Below are 19,377 nucleotides of genomic sequence, written 5' to 3'. Positions count from 1 at the left end.
AAAAACTAAGATTTTGCACTGAAATATCATACAGTCACAATTCTGTAAATGGTAGCAGTATGAATCATGAGAGGCATGACTTGTGGCCTGTGTGATCGGAGGGTGTTGGGCTTGTGACATGCCAGCACCTGGATGTACAGTAACTTCTACTTTTGACTTCATTTTAAAAAGGTAAATTTACTCAAAATGTGTATTACAGTGTTAAACGTGAATTTCTCACCAGCTACTTCACAGGCTGAAAAATAAATAATTACCATATAAACAAATAAGAAAATAATAATAATAATAATAATAATAATAATAATAATAATAATAATAATAATAATAATAATAATAATAATGATAATAATAACAGTAACAGTCTCAAAGTGTTTGACGCCACAAGACAAAGCTAGGCAGAAAAACAAAGAAACAACAAAGACAACAACTTCCCATGTACCTTACTTTTATTACATGATCCCTCCATCTGAACTGTGATAATGAGTACAGAAATTCATCAACGATGAAAACAATATCAACCTTGAAATTTACTACATCTACAGTAAACTTACAGCTTACATTAAATTTCATTCAACAAAACTACGGTTTAATGATGTTTGATGCATCAAAATTGTGAGCCCTGCACACGCACACGAAAGTTCTTTTCTACACTACATGCATTGAATGCCAGTGACAATTCGCAAAAATTTCATGCCGTGAATTTATCATGATTTGCATAATCCACATTCACTTTATATATGGTACCCTAGACAATTACAGACACATTTATGTAGAACATATCTATGTAGAAATTTGATTTCTAGAACAAGTTCTTTTTGTGAGGGCAATGTTTGTAACACTCCCTCATGGATCATTTCTGGAAACTTGAAACCATATAAAAACTCAGTATCACGTGCAGGTGTCGTGATAAATTATTTTTCTAATTGGCTGATCAAAGACACAAATATTAAATAATCTGACTCAATACCTTGAAATCAATGTGGTTTTGTACAGCCTGATTGTAACTTCTTTGCTGTTTCAAATAAAATAATAATGATCAGATAATTATTTTATGCAGTTTTTCATCTCTCCACAGAGTTGAAATTCACTGACATCCACTGTTTTAAAACTATTCATTCTTTCAGAAAGTCACATCATTTGCACACCATTAACATATTTTTCATTTCTTCAGAATGACTGAAATCTTCATAAGTGCCTGTATCCAAGACTACAGCATCTTTTTGTACTCTCTACATGCACCTTTTACAAAACCAACTCATACTCATACTCATCTCTTTTGTATCATTCAGTGAAAACACAAAAACAAGGTTCAATACAAAACTTTAAATTATTGCTTGACACACAAAATTTCACAACCGAATACAGTAGGACCTCAATTATCCGGCCAAATCGATGATTTTGCAGATGCCCGCCGTGGGTGGATAATCAATGTCCTACTGTAATGCATTTTAAAAACAACATTGAGTCGACAAGAAAAAACATATTCAAATCATTTGTCTGAAATACAGCCAAGACTGGTACACTTTTGCACATTGTGTTCACAGAGACTCCAACCCAAAGCACCTACTGATCTGGAGATTCTCCCACCTGAAACCCCTAGCAAACGGGAGACTCCAACTTGACGGGTGCGAAGTTTCTAGGGTTGTAGATGCTCTCTGGTGCTATCTAAGGTTTATTTTTTCAACGTACAGTACGATAGAAATAAGTAAGAAATCCTTTCTAACGGGAGACAAAGAGCCAGGGCGGGAGAAATTAAATCTCAAGCAGGAGAACGGGCTCCAAACTGCCTGTAGTAGGCCAATACTCCCTAAAACGGCTGAAACCACAAATCCCTGTTTAAAATTTAGGGTCCCGCAGCCTGAAATACACACATTCTAAACATTGGTATGCTTCCTTCTACATGTTTACTCCATCTACCAGAGAAAGTCTGGAAAGCTATACTAGCTATTCTTCAAATTAATAGTTTTATATGACAGTACAACAGGGATTGACATAAGTTTTGTACAATTTTGGTCACTCATGTTAATTCAGATGTGCATGTGTTTCACTTGAGATATTTCTTCAACCTCACACTCTACATTAAAAAGTGATACAACTAAGGGAGGATCAAATGTACTTATACGTCATATATTTAATGAGTCTATTCTTTTTGTGAGTCATGACTTTACAACAATTTGCATTCATGCTGGGATCAGAGTTAATGTTTTCGTACAATCTTAAATTCCAGGAAAAACACCCAACTTTTATGAAATTTGCAAAAATACAATACCTTCAAGATAACTGGTGCATACAGTATAGCAGTCTGTCGCTTAGATACGCAACATTTTTCAACACTCCTTTGAAATGCAGAGGGAGGCCAACATAGGAAAACTTTGATTCTTATCATCTTGATGGTACCCAGGAGCAAAACAAGGTGAATAGAAGAATACATTCCAGTTTAAAGCTACATGTAGAGCTCTTCTTTATAATCACTGCATGAGATATTGAAAAGACAAAAGCTTTCTGTAGCTCGGAAACCATGCTGCCTTATCTAGCAAACAATATACACGTACCAACATTTCATACATGTAGTAAGTCAGTAGTTCTACAATAAAAAACAAACAAAATGAAACAAATCACTCTGAAGGTGAAAGGACGAGGCACTCAAAACTTTGAATTCATGAAAGTGTTCTCAATCCTTTTTCTTATGGCATGAAAAGTACAGAAGTCTTGACTTTTCAATCTAAAAACTCAACTGCACTGTCAAATATCCTCTAAACTTTTAAGACTTGGTAGCGAAAGGAAAAATGGGTGGTGTGACTGAATTGATCTTCATGTGATTTCCCATCAGGGAACTTTGGAAAACCATGAATAGAGCTCATCAGCGAATATGTGCATAAAGGACTACACTCATTTGTAATGGTCCACTCCAGTCAAGATTGTTTTTTGGCTGTGTGTTTGCTAACAGGGACATACCATATGTCCCAAAAAATTATAACGGGACCCTCCGCAATGATAACTTTAAAAATAGTGAAACAATCCAAATGCAATTTCAGGGTATGAAACTTAACTTATTACCCATATCTTGCTGAAAGCCCCATCCGATTTGCTTCAGTGGTCAAAGAGAAATTAGGATCTATTGAATCACGTCAGGAATCCCTTCCCTCCAAGTTCTGTCCATTGTTTTCACACATTGATATGTAGTTCAAAAAGCATCAAAGTGCTAAACTTGGAAGAATCACACATCCAAAACATGCTTCACAATGATTCACATTTCTCTGTGACCACTTAACCAAATTGAATGGGGTTTTCTGCAAAATATAGGTAAGATGTTATATTTTTAGACCTTGATATAGCATTCAGACAGTTAACTCATATTGGAAGTTATCATGCAAAAAATCAATTGGAATTTTTTTTTTTGGACATACTGTAGAGAAATCTGTGATAAAGCTATATGCAATTCATAAAGGGAGTTCTCTAATATATCCGAGCTGGGCAAGTCTTCCCATCCCATGGCATCCCAATGCTACCGGGTCTTTAAAGTTATAGGGAAGAAGAACATCTCCTTCAGAACAGGATGTTACCTGTCCAGTACCTCTCTGAAAATGAATATACCAAGGCAAACTCCACTGTAAAGGGAACTCTCCTATATTAATGATATAAAACAGACCCCTTGCCCTCCAGGGCATCTTCTACCACCACAGGAACATGGGCAGGGCAGGGCGGGCAGGGTGGGGCAGGGTGTGGTCAGGCACGCAATGAACAAGGCCTTCTTAGTAGGCAAACCTCATCTCCTTGGTGTAGCCCAGCTTCTCCAGGTTGGGCATGCAGGCGTAGTCGATCATCGGAGGCGGGCCACACATGAGGATGAGGGTATCGTCGCCCGGCGGTGGCATGTGGGCTTTCAGCATCTCCTCGTTGACAAACCCAGAGCTGTACTCCCAGCCTGAGTGTGATTGGATGAGAGTAAAAAGGGGGGGGGGGGGGGAGGGTGAAAGATTAGTACCTGCACAGACAGAACTCTAAGGAGAATTTAATATACAGTGCACTTCTCTTACAACGAACACAGTTATAACGCAATGTCAGATAGAAGGAAGTAAAAATTTGTGTCCCAAAATTATAGCCTCTACATGTGCATATCTGTTTGGTTATAACAAAATTTTGATAGAACAGAAGTAAGAAATACAGAACTGCCAGTCCCGAGAACGTCGTTGTAACAGGAGTTAAATGATCAATACTAAGGTTCATTTTGTTGATACAGAGTCATATGAAAAAAAAAAGAAAGGAGAAACTTTCACTAAAATCATACAAATTCTACAATGTACAGTGCACTCCCGTTATAACGAAATGCTCGGGAAAGGAAGTTTTCTTTCGTTATAACGAAATTTTGTTATAACCGAACAAATACAATATATAACGAAAACAAGGAAGCCACGCACATATGATATTCTGTTTGTTGAATACTCGTCATACACTGGAAAGCTATGTGAACAATAAAACAAATAGTTAATCAATTTCAGATTATTGTATTACAATAACGCAAGTTCCCCTCGGAAACTGCGTGACACACCAAGCGAACACACAGTAATGTGACGCGTTCGCCCATGCAGAGACGCTGTAAATGCCTTGTTCTGCTACATATTTTTGAAAGCAATCTGCATTTTGTTATAACGGAGCACATTTCTTTTGTTTTTCTTTGTCAGTGGTGCTCGGAAAAGACTTCGTTATAACGAAAATTTCGCTATAACCGTGTTCGTTATAAGCGAATTTTGTACCATGGACTTTAATGGCGATAATTTTGGGACCAGAAGTTTTACTTCATTCTAACGAAATTTCGTTATAACCGTGTTCGTTGTAACGGGAGTGCACTGTATATGATTTACAATATCAAAGTTTCAAACAAAGAAGAAAGCACATTTATCCCAATGAGATGGAGTGACGTTAACCTATACCTGACAAGCTTTCAACTGGTTTGCACTTTTTACAACCTCACGGAGACGGCTGTATTCAACAGCACACACATAATTTTTTTGACACCTGAACAGTATTAGGGCTGAATCATCACTGTATGTTTAGGAATAATGAGAAAGCCAACTCTATTTCTCAAGTGCTATGTATCCAATCTCTTCTATTTACGTAGTTAAGTTTCCAACAACATGAGTTTCCCCAAACTTTTCGGGCATACATTTAATTTGCCTCTTACATGCATACTCCTGATGCAGGGAATGATTTTCCTACTTGAATTAGATTAGTAATTTCAGCTGATTAACAATATTCCAAATGGTATCCTGTACACTTCTATGGAAGAAAACTGCTACACAAAAGTTAGGTTGTGTAGTGGTGGTGAAAAAATGCATAGCAAATTGCGATGCGACACTGTACGAGCTGAAATTTTCATGGTGGTTTTATTCTAGTTTCGCGAATTTCGCAAATCGCCTTTGAACCGTGAAAATAACACACGCAAAAATAAGAACGGGTGAATAACTAAGTTCAGTTAGACCCTTGAACCGCGAAATTAACGACACGTGAATGTCCTCCAAGTAGCAATTCGCGAAAATATCTGTACGCGAAAATTTCAGCTCGTACAGCACCAGGAAAATCGTTCCCTGTAATGCACTCATATCTTCCAACCGAAGCATTTATGTGATCAGAACCAAGCTCTGCCCTCCTCATCCCCCCCTCTCCTCACCTTCCTGGGGCCGGTCCAGGGTATACCAGAGGTGGAAGCGGTCTGGCTGATCCTCCTTCACCTCCTCCAGCTCCTTGCGAAGCAGGATGTCTTGCTCCGTCTGAGCATGAAAAGGACAGAAAGAGACAATATTTCATTATATATAAAATAACTACATTTTGTTTGGAACGAAATGACATTTCACTGACGAAATGACAATATTTCATTGACAAATGACAACATTTCATCGATGAAAATAATGACTGATAACACAATGAAATAGGCCATGCGATACTTGACGCCCCATAGTTTTGTCATCACGTCTGCTGATCACCAAAAGGGCTTTATTGCAATTTGGGCGTATTGAGTTATTGGTATGATGTTGCAGAACTTGATCTCCTCTGCATAATTGTGTCTGATTTAAATTATTTTCATTTTTTTTTGGTAAAATGTTAAAAATCAAAACCACAAGGGTGCTATTTACGTATCCTATATTTGGAGCAACACTTTTAAATGTACCCATTTTTTATTATATACATTTTTTTTTCACTAAAAAAAATGTTAAGTTTTTATTTTCGCTCTAATCTTAGAACGTGATTGTGCCCTTCTGGCTCTCAGCTTACCATCTCACCTCCATGAATGAATCAAGACCAAACAAATGCAAAGAATTGTTGACAGTGAAGTTGGAATCTCACATATCTATCAATATATCTATCTATCTATCTGTCTGTCTGTCTGTTATCAATCTATTTATCTATCTATCTATCTATCAACCTACTTATATTTATATCTCAAGTAAAGTCTCTTTATTCCATCCAGAAGATGGACACACCCAAGCTCACCCAGGAGTCTGATAACCCACCTGATTAGCAAAGAGGAGCCATAGGTTACTCTCATCTTCGCTGTCTTTGAAGACGTGGCGGATCAGCTGGAGCATGGGTGTAATACCTGGTCAAGGTCAGCAGAAAAGTCAAAGGTTAACAGCAGAAAGGTCAAAGGTCTACGGCACAAATGATATCCGCACTGGTACTCAGTTTCACTGTAAAACGGAAAGGTATTATTTACTGTAAAAAAACTCAGGCTGAATTTTTCCAAAATGTCCTTTTCATTCCAGTAGAATCTTTACCAGATGCATAAATGATCCCCAGAGTAAGGCCTTTCTGCCTCTGACAAAGATTCCGCTAGAAAGCTTGGGCCCCCTTTGACTCTATTTTACTCCACTAGTTCACTACTAGTGCATTATAGGCAGTTTTTTGTTTTCCAACAGCTATTTATTTCTACTTTATTCTTTGTTTTTGTTTGTGTATCATACATATTTGTGCTAATTATGTCCATTTATGCATGCCTATCTAAATTTACCTTTCTTTTCCCCTTGGATTCTGTGCCCCCCCCCCCCCCCTTTCACATAACTATGTGCTTTAATTATTATCATTTTAATTTCTTTCATCAATATCATTATCATTATTAGTATTATTATTCTGTATTCATATTTTGATATGTTTGATTACTTGCATTCGTTTGTAGACTCTCACTTTCATTTAGTTGCCTCCTCTTGGTACACCTTATTAGGGCTCAATGTGTGCTCAGCCCACCCCCCCCCCCTTCCCTTTGCTGTTGCCATTTCACTCGTTTCCTATCTTAATCCGTCTGTTGTTCCTTATCTTGTTTGATGTTGCCTCCCTATTTATCATTTTCCTTCTATGGTTCCCCCCTTGGTCCTCAGCGTCATTACTGACCCTCCTCTGCCTTTTGTCTGTCTGTCCCCCTCTGCCTTTTGTCTGTCCACCCTCCTGCTCTAATCCCCCTCCCTTTTATACCTGTTGGGCTCCTTGCCCATGACCTCCTACCTTCTCCTTTTGTTTTCTCTGTTCTGTGTCCCTAGCCTGTCCCTGACTGTTCTTGTTGTGTGAAGTTCTTTTTGTATTATGTGATTGCTTTCCCTGCCTGTTTGTCATTTTGCTTCTGACGAAGATTCTGCTAGGATCGAAAGCTCAGGCCCCTTTTGACTCAATTCTACTTTATTCTTTCATACATAATTGAGGTGAGTTCCAAAGAAGGCATTTGAAGTTGGTTCATGGCTGCTAAAAAAAAGAAAGAAAAGAAAAGAAGAGATTTGAATAAATAGTGCACAAATGGCGTGCCGGCATGAAATATAATTCTCAATCATGCATGCATGCATGGCTTTGTAGGCAAGATTTTGAATCAGTCGTCGCTTGAATGTGATGGCCTCGGTAAATTGAGAAGCGACTCACAGATGAGGCATGTTTCACTGCTTTACAAACCTGTTCCTCCGGCAATCATGCCAATATTCTTGGCAGTCTTCTTCTCAGGTGCTGACTTCTTATCTGGCCTGATGCTGAATGTGCCTGGATGTGGCGGAAAGGAAACAAAGAATTAGGAAATTATTCCTTCCTACATGGCCTCAACTGGAAGGCTAACTACATCTTCCTGTGTTTCCTTATTCCAGAAATTTCAACACTAATTCAATCCATTTCCTTGACCAGTTGTTGTGAACCAACCATGTATTTTAACTGCAAGTCCACACCAAAATTGCTTCAATGCATGTGGGTATAATCTAGTTCATATATCATAAAGGGGAAACTCGATATAACGAACACTGCTGTAACAAGCTATCGGTTATAACGAGGAAACTTTCACGGTCCCAAAGTTCCTTCCAAGCATGCTTCTTTATCTCAAGAGATATTGGCTATAACTAGGAAAACTGCTTGGTCACGACCTCCTCGTTATATCGAAACATTGGAAGAAGTATCATCAAGAATGGACATGAAGTAAAAAGATTGTGAAACTGTTAAGCTTCAGGTTTTTACCAAACAGCAATATCAATAGTCATGAAAAACACACATGTATATATGCTTGATGAACTGATGTCCTCGTCCCAAGTCCATATAAACTTTCAAATCTTTACCTAATTTTTGTTTTGGCCAAGGAATCAAGAAGCGAAAGTTGTACTCTTTTCATTGAATTAAAGTGGTATTTTGGTTAACCAAAGAAAGACCATTTTTAGGGTGAAGGGATCACCAACCAAATCAACCAGTGTGATTTAATGTCAACAGATCTCTACACAAAGTACAGTCAAACCTGTCTATAGCGGCCACCCAAGGGATACGGGGAAAGTGGCCGTTATAGACAGCTGGCCGCTATAGACAGGTAACATGTATCATCGTTGTATACATCTATATATACTTACATGTACATGTACATGTATGTGTGTACGTATGCGCATGTGTGTATCATGCATAGAACAATGCCGGTGTTTATGAAATTGTTGCACAGTACATGTAGCATGTGCACAGTCATGAAGAAAGCTTAACACTAGTGCCTTATTGTGACTGAACAAGTGATGAATGCAACGGTGGCGATCACTGAACGTTGCCCAGGAATGACTGGCACGGCTAACAAGCAGAAAAACACGCTGAATTATCGGCTCGGCTACTGCTCCATCGGAGTTTTGGCCGCTATAGACAGGTTAAAATCTACCGCGGGAAACAAAATTTGTGGCCGCTGGCCGCGTTAGACAGGAGGCCGCTATACACAGGGTCTTTAACATTGCTTTTCTCTCGGGGGGATTTTTCAGTGGCCGCTATAGACAGGTGGCCGCTATAGAGAGGTGGCCGCTAAGGCAGGTTTGACTGTATAACTAATGGAACTCTAAGAAAAAACTGAGCCCATGACAAATATCAAAAAGTTCTGGCAATCTTTTGTTGCTAGGCTTTACATAGCAGTAATCACAGAGGCACCTCCGGGAAGCCACCCTGGCTATGCGACCTATGTAGCTTGCATCACACTGTTTTCTTTCTAAACACAATTTATCCCTATCACCGCTTCTCAAAACAAACATTTCCCTCATTACTCCACTATCGATGTCCTCAAGGAAAACACGGTCTCACAGCAGCTTTTCAATGATTAGTTTGTTCCACTGTTTAACTTCGGGAAATTGGACACTTTAAATTTTTTAACTTAAAAAAAAAAAATGAAATCTGTATCATTATCACTATTCATTATTAGCAAGCATTTGGATCTGCTATACAAGGTACAACTATACTGCAGCACTAATAGAAAATACATGTACTCTATACAACAAATTGTAACAACTGAGGACAATTTCCAAATGTTCCAAAATTGTCTTAAAAGTGCATTCTGAATTTGCAGATATGGCTAAAACCGAGTGGCATTATAGTCTAGAGTTGCAGGTGGCTAGGGTGTAGGCATTCAAATTTGGATCTCTTAATGTTATTCCATTGTTTCAACATCACTGAAAGGTCATTTTAATGAAAGATGATTTTGGACCCTTTAATTTTTTTTTTTTTTGAGACCACGGAGACCACAAGATTCCCTGAAACATGAGACAGCAATCATTAAAGGTAGGGAATCCCATTTGCATGCCTTAAATGAAGAGTTGTATAAACACAGTGGTATGTTGAAGAGAGTATCATTTTAGAAACTCCCATAAAGTATTGAAAGTGGAAGGTAACATTTAGTACATTTTTATTGACCGTCAGATTTTGAATTGAATTTTTTTCGGGGCTCACCGTAAATTCCAGTACATTACTAGGCTGCCTTTGCAGACCAATGCACTGCATGTGTGTCCATCATGTATATTTTGTGAAGAAAGTTCATCAAAACTTACAAACATTTCTATAAGCATTCTTGCCACACACTCTATATGTTATTACATCAGCTCTTATACTTTTAGATTTGTGTTTATAGATAAAAAAAAATGCAGAAGACTGCAACAAAAAGGCTTAAGTGTGGCTGACACACAGAACTACTGAGTAGTTGAGTTTTGTGCATTATTCAAATTGTAGATAACTGTTGACTTCCAAATTTCTCAGCAGTGGCCTAAACAAGTCCCCTGAGGTTCATATCTAATGTTTTGCTGCATTTTGGGAGGTCTGTAAAAGGTATCCCCTACCTTTAAAACCCCGCAGATCATTGAGAGATCTGTCAATTTTTATGGTCTTTCACAGGTCTAGCCCTGCAGGGAATGGTTTCATTACCTCTGCCATCGTAGACCAAGAGACCACTGGGACCACGAAAGTCGATGGCGTCCATGATGGGAAGAGCCTCCAAATATTGAGACATCTTGCCTCCCTCAGGGAACTTGGGGTGGACATTCTTGAAGTACACCTTGGATGAAAAAGATTATATAAGGCGCCTTATATGTTGTACATTTTGTGAGTCTAAATGTGTGCAAATCTGGACATCCCAAAAGCTTTGCAAGTGTTTAGATTTGCAATCATGAAGTAAAGCTGCGGACAGAGAAATGTACATGTGCCAGTCTGATTTCCCAAATTTGCAAAAATAAAGACCTGCAAAATGCATGGTGTATCAAACAGTATCTGAATCAAATCTTCAAATTACATGAACTGTTCAACTCTAGTCATTTTTCCTTTTTACTTTGTACTGCTTTCTTCATGTAAATATAAAGAGTCACTGTTGATAAATTTGCCATTAAACATGCTATTAAAACAAAAGCAAAGATTTTACATTCACCAACTTGCCAGACTACTGTATCTAGCTTGAGTTCTCCATTTTGAATACTATTCTTTGTTATGCATACAAGTTTCCATTTAGTTTAAAAATTTACTTTTGACTTTATTACTTTAAATAATCAAATCTCATTTAGGGTTCCACAAAGCTGAATGGGGATGGGGACTGTGGGAAGGGGATACTTGTGTGTTACCAAATTTAAATATAACGCTACAATAATTTCAAGATCAGGTAGGATTTTTTTTTTTTTTTTTTTTAAAGCTGTAAAGATTTAAGCAATTTTTCTGGGATCCTCTTGCAGAATCTGGGACATGTGGCAGCTCTGGTTTTGGTTTATTGCAATCAAAGAAATTATGCTAGTACATACGTAGGTACTAGTGTGCTTACTTGCAGTTCGCCTTGTAAACTGCTCTGTGTGTACGCTGAGCAAGGCCTATTGCCCCTTGGCCTAATATCAAGTTTCAAGTTTCAAGTTTCTTTATTTCACCAAGCAAAGCAGATATAAAATCAAACACATACAACAACATTAGAATACAATTACAACTAGAAATGTCGCTTTGGCGACTGGTATGCCTCCGCCATAATGCATGATTTTCCCAATAGGTCTAGATAGTACATGTGGACAATGTGTGATTACATTTTCACAAAATTGGCAAAATATTGAAATGACAAGTTTGTCACAAATGTGTTGAATGTTCACATTCCTTGACCTAGGTTTAATTGGATGAATAGGAGAGCATGTATCTAGGGATTTAAGGACTTTAACTCGACTTTGACCCATTCATACATTTAGGCATTGAGTAATTTTCAAGGTACAGGTGTGGAGAAAAAGTGCAATTTCTGAATTGAATAGTAAATTGTTACCATTTTCATCTGGCCCTTGACCCTAAAATTCATAAGATAATCACTTTCAGGTAGAACATGCATAATATGTACTAAGTTTCAAGATAACTTGAACCACTTCCGAGATATGGAGGAAAAAGTTAGTTCAGCACTTTCACTTGATCTTTGACCTTTTGACCTTTGAGGCAAGAAAAGAAAAGAAAAAAAAAACTTTCCAGAGAATTTCTATTAGGTTACACATGTATGCATACACCAAGTGTAAAAAAATAACCCTGCAGGCATTGCATGATAGGAGGGAAATAGTAAAATTTTGAAGTGTTGCACTTGACCTTTGACCCCTGACCTTTGACCCATGAACCCTACATTCTCTAGATAATCAATTCCAGTCAGTATATGCATATACTATGTTCCATGAAGATACCTTGAACAATTTTCCAAGGTATGGAGAAAAAAAAAGAAGTTTTAATATTTTTACTTGACCTTTCGACCTTTGACCTTTGACCTCATGACCCAAACTTTCACCAGAGAATCTTAATTGGGTAATACATGTATACACTAAGTTTCAAGAAAATATCTTCAGGCATTCAATAGATATGGTGGAAATAGTGAAATTTTATGTATTTGACCCTGACCTTTTGACCTTTGACCTTTGACCTCATGACCCAAACTTTCACCAGAGAATCTTAATTGGGTAATACATGTATACACTAAGTTTCAAGAAAATATCTTCAGGCATTCAATAGATATGGTGGAAATAGTGAAATTTTATGTATTTGACCTTGACCTTTTGACCTTTGACCTTGAGCATGTGCACCCGAAAGTTGATAGGCACAACTTCACCCCCTAATACACATACATGCCAAGTTTCATTAGGATACCTCAACAGGTTTTGATAGTTACCTTGTCCACAAAATTCATTACGGACGGAAGGAGGGACGGACGGACGGACGGACGGAAGGACGGACGGACGGACAACCCGAAAACATAATGCCTCCGGCACCACTTCGTGGCGGAGGCATAAAAATATCAGTTAAACAGTGTAAAAGGAATTGCTATGGTAGGCAGCAGCCAGAAAGGAAATGTCCCTTATTTTCGGCTGACCTAAAAACATTCGTTAAATCAGAAGGTCTACTTCCCAGTTCCCACTTCTCCATTTGGTCTACTATCAATTTTGTTGAATGCCCAGAAGGCCTATGGCTATTAAATTATCATTCATCTAATGATCAAATGGTCTAACTGCAGTTTTGTCTCCTATTTTCCCCCCATTTTGTCTAATGAAATGTGGGCATTAGACAAAATGGGCATAGCCCATCTGGAAGTAGACCAACAGGTACATGTACATGTAATGAGGCTAAGTGGCAATCAGACTATGGTCATTAGGTGAACTGTTGTAGACGAAACAGACTATACCAAGTGGGCTGAGATTACGTAAATGGGTATTAGACGAAGTGGGTGCAGACCAAGTAACACATCACTGAAGCCAATGAGGAGCCAAGAGGTATGGACTCGCATTACAGTTTAAAAGTTCAAGTATGCCCTGTACAACTGTTCTGTGAGGGCTCTGAGAACAAGAGAGTAGAGCAAAGTTAGTAATTACAAAAGACAGGCAATTTGAAGTCTCCTTGAGATCACAGACATTTACAGAGTCTGCCCTCTATAGGCAGTCAGTATATAACCCTATGATTGCAATCAGCATTGTGATACTTCTCCTTTTATTCTGTTGACCAATGCTACAACGTCTCAATTTGATGTCCGATGACCCATGACTTCATTTTTACCTTGATGACGAGATCCACGTAGCCCTTGTCGTCATCACTGCTGACCGGAGTGTAGGGTCTGACCACTAGCTTGCCGTCCACGCGGGTCGTCAGGTAGATGTGCTGACCTACAAGGAGTGGAAGAGGAAGGATCGGTACAGGAAAGAGGCAAACATCATGTACCACTGCATAGACACCATACATGTTTGTTCCCGAATAATAGCGAGATGGCGGTAGTAGTAGCACAAACAGTACTAGATGAAAACACACTGTATAGCTCGCATGCTCGTAAGAATCATGATTTGACAGAGATGATGACCTTTGCTATGCAGAAGGTTCAAAGTCAATATCATCAGCATCAAACCACAAGTCCCCTCCATTTTCAATGATGTAGGGGGTCAACATTAAAGTCAGTGCATTTATTATCTAAAACCCTAATTTAAGGTCAAAACTACATATGGCTGATGCCTTATTTCCAGTAGTTTTAAAGTTAATATGTTATTATCATTCCCCCACATAAATTCCTAATGAAGTGGGGCATATCACAGATAGGACTATCCATCTTATTTAAAACGTAATCAAGCGTCAAGACGATTGACAAGTAATGTCTGTTTTTGACCAGTAATTTCTATATTTTGATATTTTTATCATTATCATTGCCAATCCATGAATTCTCTCTAAGGCAGAGGGGATGCTGGAAGGGGGATGGGGACGATGGGGGGAGGGGGTGGGGACTGGATGAGGGGCAGGGACAATGGAAGGGGGGCGAAATGGAGTGCATATTTAAGGTTCCTCACCTGTTGGAAGCCCGAGGATGTGGTCTTTGGTTGGCAGAGCAAACCGGAAGCGCCTCGTGTCATGACTGATTTCCTGCACACACACAACACACAGGCAAAGTATACTGTATACGCCATATATTTCGCGAGTATAAATTTTCGCGAATCGGAAATTCCCGACGATTTTGCGAGTGGTTAAATTCTCGATTGTGGAGTCCTGTACTGAACGCAGAAGTGTACACGCGTACGTCACATCCACATCTAGGGGAAAAGAGTCAATATTTTTGCGTGTCTTTGATTTGGCGAACAGCACCTTACTCGCAAAATTCGCGAAAATAAAAACCTCGCGAAATATTCGGCGTATACAGTACGTAGGACATTATTAAAAAAAAGTAAAGATCATGATAAAATTGATGATACATGTATATCAATCAAGACTTATTGCTCTGTTAAGTTACTGCAACTTTAGTTCCGTTTTATGGCAGAAGACAAACGCACTGGTTTAATCATCTCTTGGCGGATACCATACACCACTTAATGAGACTTTATATTAAACTGACATGTAAAAAGCTCTTCTTGTATACTGACAGTAGTGACAGACATGTACTGTAAAAGCTGTCAGATATCTCTGCGTACAGATATTTTTGAGAATGAGATCACAGACAATTTTTGTGAGATGTTGCTTTTCGCGATCTGACACTGAGGTTATCATACACTTTGTAAGTGCACTACGGTCTATCCGTTCACACCGTCACTTTACAGCAACCAAGATCACTGCACTCTCTAGCGCGCGAGGTTTGTCAAAATGGAGGGATGCAAATATCCGGCCAGCCTCGGCTGTGGTTTCGCCCCGACACCAAAGGCGCCAAATGCCGCAATATGAGCACATTGATATCTCTGTGCCACAGATTTAAGGCAATCAAGATCAGGTGGCAATATCACCAAATTCACGGCCAAACAGTGATTTGTGAAATCAACGATAAATTAAACCCTCGTGAATAAAAGTGCTCTTGCAATATGTAAGGAAGGATGCTCAGATACATGTCTTACCTCCCTCTCAACAAGCTGAAGAGGTATCTTGGTGTCTGCATCGATGAGGGTCTTGGGTGATCCCTTCGGCTTCTTCTGGCCAAAGAAGTACCTTCCCACTACAATGGTCAGGATGATAGCACCAATGCCAACCACGACGGGAACACCAAACTGTACACAGACAACACAATAAACACCAAGGTGGTTACATGTACACTACACTGCACACTGGACTCCCCAACACTTCAAAGTCAAGGTGAAAATGGGAGCAAAACTTTTTACACTGCACACACACACAAAGCTGACACAAGCACTAAGTTGACTGCACTGCAAGAATTCATTGACTTGTGGTATTTGTAACATTGTTTCACTTTCAAATCTCATGCAGCGTAGAACTTTACATGTAGCACAAAAGTTTGAATCACCACCCTAAACACCAGGGTATTTTGTGCTGTATTTTGCAATATATCTGCACTGATATTATGAAATACCACGTGACATAAAATCATATTTCACCATTAATGTGAATGCCCCCCACTAGAGAATAATGTCAAAATATGGTCAAACTTTCAAATGCACCCAGATACCAGTGCTGTATGAAACAAGCATAAAGATAACATTAAACTTAACACCTGGCTTTTCCCAAATGTCGGTCAACATAGGAAAAAAAAAAAACAGTATAAAAACAGCCACAACACCAACAACCACCAAAATGACAAGTGATAGGGTGTTTGGGTGTTACAATCTGAGCAGGCAAACAAATAATGAACAGAATGTTGTGAGGATGGTATGGAGGGCTTTCAACACAACTCAATCTGTGCAGTAGAGCGGTCATACAGAAAACAATTCCAGTAATTCAGTCTGAAGAGAGTAAACGATCTATAAAAATCATGACTAAAATAAATGAATAAATAAGTCTTAAAAGTAAGTAAATAAAATGAATGAAAGAATGAATGAATGAATGAATGAATGAATGAAATAATGAATGAATGAATGAATGAATAAATAAATAAATAAATAAATAAACAAATAAATAAGCAAATAAATAAATAAATAAATAAATAAATAAGCAAATAAATAAAGAGGAAGTTTGGCACAATCAATACAGGCAAGTCAACAGTGTATGAATAGACCACTTGATTTGACAGCAGTGTTGTAAACTTGACACTAAATGTGACACTGGATACCAACCAGCATGTTTATATTGCAGAAGTCTCCCACATACACACTAAAACAACTTCCCACCCTAAAACTACATCCCACCCATTATACCATGTAGACTTCATGCCGTACACTCTGTAAAATATGTTCTTCAACGGCAAGATGTAATCAATATACACATAATTCACACAAAATAACAGGGGCTTCAAGAAGTAGGACTTTTTTCTTTCCCGAGGCATGTTTAATTGTACATATTTCCTTACACACATAGTTATAATTGTAGCAGTCTCTGAATCATGATTTCTGAATGACATTTCCACTTCAACATGTTATGTATAAAAACACGATTCAAAAGACAAAAGTTGAAAAGAATATGGGCAATTCCACGGTAACGGAAGGACATTCAGACAGAATTTTCACAGTTTAAAAAAGTACTCTAAGAAAAGTTTGATGGATACAGCATTTCAAACTACAGAGATGTATTACCAGAGCCAAAGACTATAATTTCCACCAAAATTTTTGTCATACCTGCTAAAGAGTAATGGTCAATAGCACAATCAGGGTATGCAATTGTGTAACAGGGCAAAAATGAAAAAACTTGGTGAAAATGCTTTTTTGTTTGTTTGTTGTAGCCGAGTGTTCAAATTTTCATTTCATGTAAAGAAAGAGTCAAAATTTTGCATTAAACTGCGCATAAATTAGCATTTAAATTAGGGGTGTCGAATTACAGTGAAATGACTAATATATTGGAAAAATTCATTTTAAAAAAGGAGAAAGGTTTTTTTCATCTGATATTGCTGTTAGATATTCCTGATAAATATCCCTTTCATTCACCACCAGCACATAGCCATAACATATCACAAAATATGAATGAATTTCATATTTTCACTTCTCGAAATGGATGATCAATTTTGTAGGCATTATTTTGAATTCAAATAAAACCACTTTTACATATCTTATCATATTTCACTTTTGCCAAAGAGTGAAGAGGCGAAACTTTCAGGAATAGGTAACAGACATATAGTGGCCATTATTACAAATTTTTATGAAATTAGGGCTGGTACTTTGGAAGATATTATATTTTTCATCAAAAAATTATCTGTACAGTTTGACCTTGAATGTGCGCACAGTGTTTGGATCAGTTCTCATATTTGTAAACACAGATAGAAGAATGAATGTGAGATTTATGATGACTTGAGTTGATATCCAAGCTGTGACACTCAAACAATGACATATTAAGCCAAAATACTATGTTTTTGCTTATGATATCTTTAGAAATTGAACAAGCATTGAAATATGAACACTGAACACTTATCATATGACCTTCATGCAGTATAACATGGGCGTGTATCGCACTTTTTTATGCTCAGCAATTTGTAAAAATATTAAAAAATAAGTTCCTATTGCTCAAATTTGCTAAAATTTTCACACAATAGATTTCTACATATGTACAATTCATGGTTAAAAAAACAAGGATATTCAATAAGGGGAAAAGATTCTTTAAAGTAGTCAAATTAGGATATACCTCACTGAAAATACTGAAAAACGGTTGCACTTATTTTACTCAGCATTTGAAAATGGCTCAAAACTCAAAACTGGCTGAACATTTATTGGCAAACAGCGCACCATATTGTAGTGTGTCTTCAGTACTTTCAGGAAGAGCAGAAAAATAAGCTGTTTCTCCATGTATAGCTGTACACCATGGGTTAAAAGGTCACAATGTCACAAAAATAAGCCAGCATTACACTCCTACCAGGATGGGACTTCAGACCTTATAACTTTCTCCAGCTGAAAGAACCACTGTTTTTTATTGCATGCAAGCAATGCCAGGAAAAAATCCATTAATTTGATACCAAACACATAGGGGTAGACTTAAAATATGGACCTCAAATCTTGATTTTACGTAAGTTGTAAAACGCTTTTTTTGACGCATTACGTGGGTTTTGGGGGACTTTTTGGTAATTAATCTTTAATAATTAAGAGTAAATGAGAAGAAATTAGCTATTGTCCTATCACATGTGATTACTGATGTCTTAGCATGCTGCATGTGAATTTTTAAGTCAGTTGGTGCATTCTTTTAGAAGTTACAATTTTTTAAAGTGAGAAAGTCATGATTGCATACCCTGATTGTGCTTATCACCTAATGAAATATGCATATTAATGAGGTCGGTAACGGAAGGACATCAAAATGGACATGGGTTTTCAGGCAAATTAGTTTTTATCAAAACTCTGTGAAGTTTATGGAGCTATTTTAATTTGTTGGTATACAGTTTAATTGCCATAGTTTTAGCTATAATGGAATATATTTGACTTTCAAATATGTTTATTTATTTTTTAATTACACCACATAATGTCCATGTGTGTGTGGTAACGGAAGGACGGTAACGGAAGGACATGCAGATCGTCTGTGTAAAGTGTATGGGGAAGATGGGTTATGGTTAGTTTTTATTAAACCTCTCTAAGGTTAATAATTTTTTTCATATGTGGCAGGTATACAGTTTGATCCGAATAGTTTTAGCTTTACTTTTATGTATTCAACTTTGAAACATGTCACCTGGTTTTTTAATTACAGCACAATGTTTTCATTAAATGTGTGGTAACGGAAGGACAAAGAGCTTCGTGTGCATACAGTGAAGGATGTTATTTCCAACTT

At 37.7% G+C, this 19,377-nt stretch overlaps 1 protein-coding gene across 1 annotated transcript in view; it reads right to left on the bottom strand.

Moving 5' to 3' along the window:
* Window positions 1-3,479: 3,479 nt before the first annotated feature.
* LOC140235688 (NADH-cytochrome b5 reductase 3-like) overlaps window positions 3,480-19,377 on the bottom strand; it is a 28,499-nt gene continuing 12,601 nt past the window's right edge. Inside the window, exons 2-9 of the mRNA XM_072315708.1 lie at window positions 15,585-15,734; window positions 14,556-14,628; window positions 13,780-13,886; window positions 10,666-10,795; window positions 7,930-8,013; window positions 6,510-6,595; window positions 5,669-5,768; window positions 3,480-3,925 (exon numbers count right to left, since the gene is read on the bottom strand). Of these exons, the coding sequence (XP_072171809.1) occupies window positions 3,753-3,925; window positions 5,669-5,768; window positions 6,510-6,595; window positions 7,930-8,013; window positions 10,666-10,795; window positions 13,780-13,886; window positions 14,556-14,628; window positions 15,585-15,734 (903 nt within the window). The 3' untranslated portion in view covers window positions 3,480-3,752. The remainder of the gene's footprint in view (window positions 3,926-5,668; window positions 5,769-6,509; window positions 6,596-7,929; window positions 8,014-10,665; window positions 10,796-13,779; window positions 13,887-14,555; window positions 14,629-15,584; window positions 15,735-19,377) is intronic.

Source organism: Diadema setosum, chromosome 12 (assembly GCF_964275005.1).
Source record: "Diadema setosum chromosome 12, eeDiaSeto1, whole genome shotgun sequence".
NCBI lineage: Eukaryota > Metazoa > Echinodermata > Echinoidea > Diadematoida > Diadematidae > Diadema > Diadema setosum.
The sequence above is the reverse complement of the archived record's forward strand: the minus strand, read 5'-3'. Positions and strand labels throughout refer to the sequence as shown.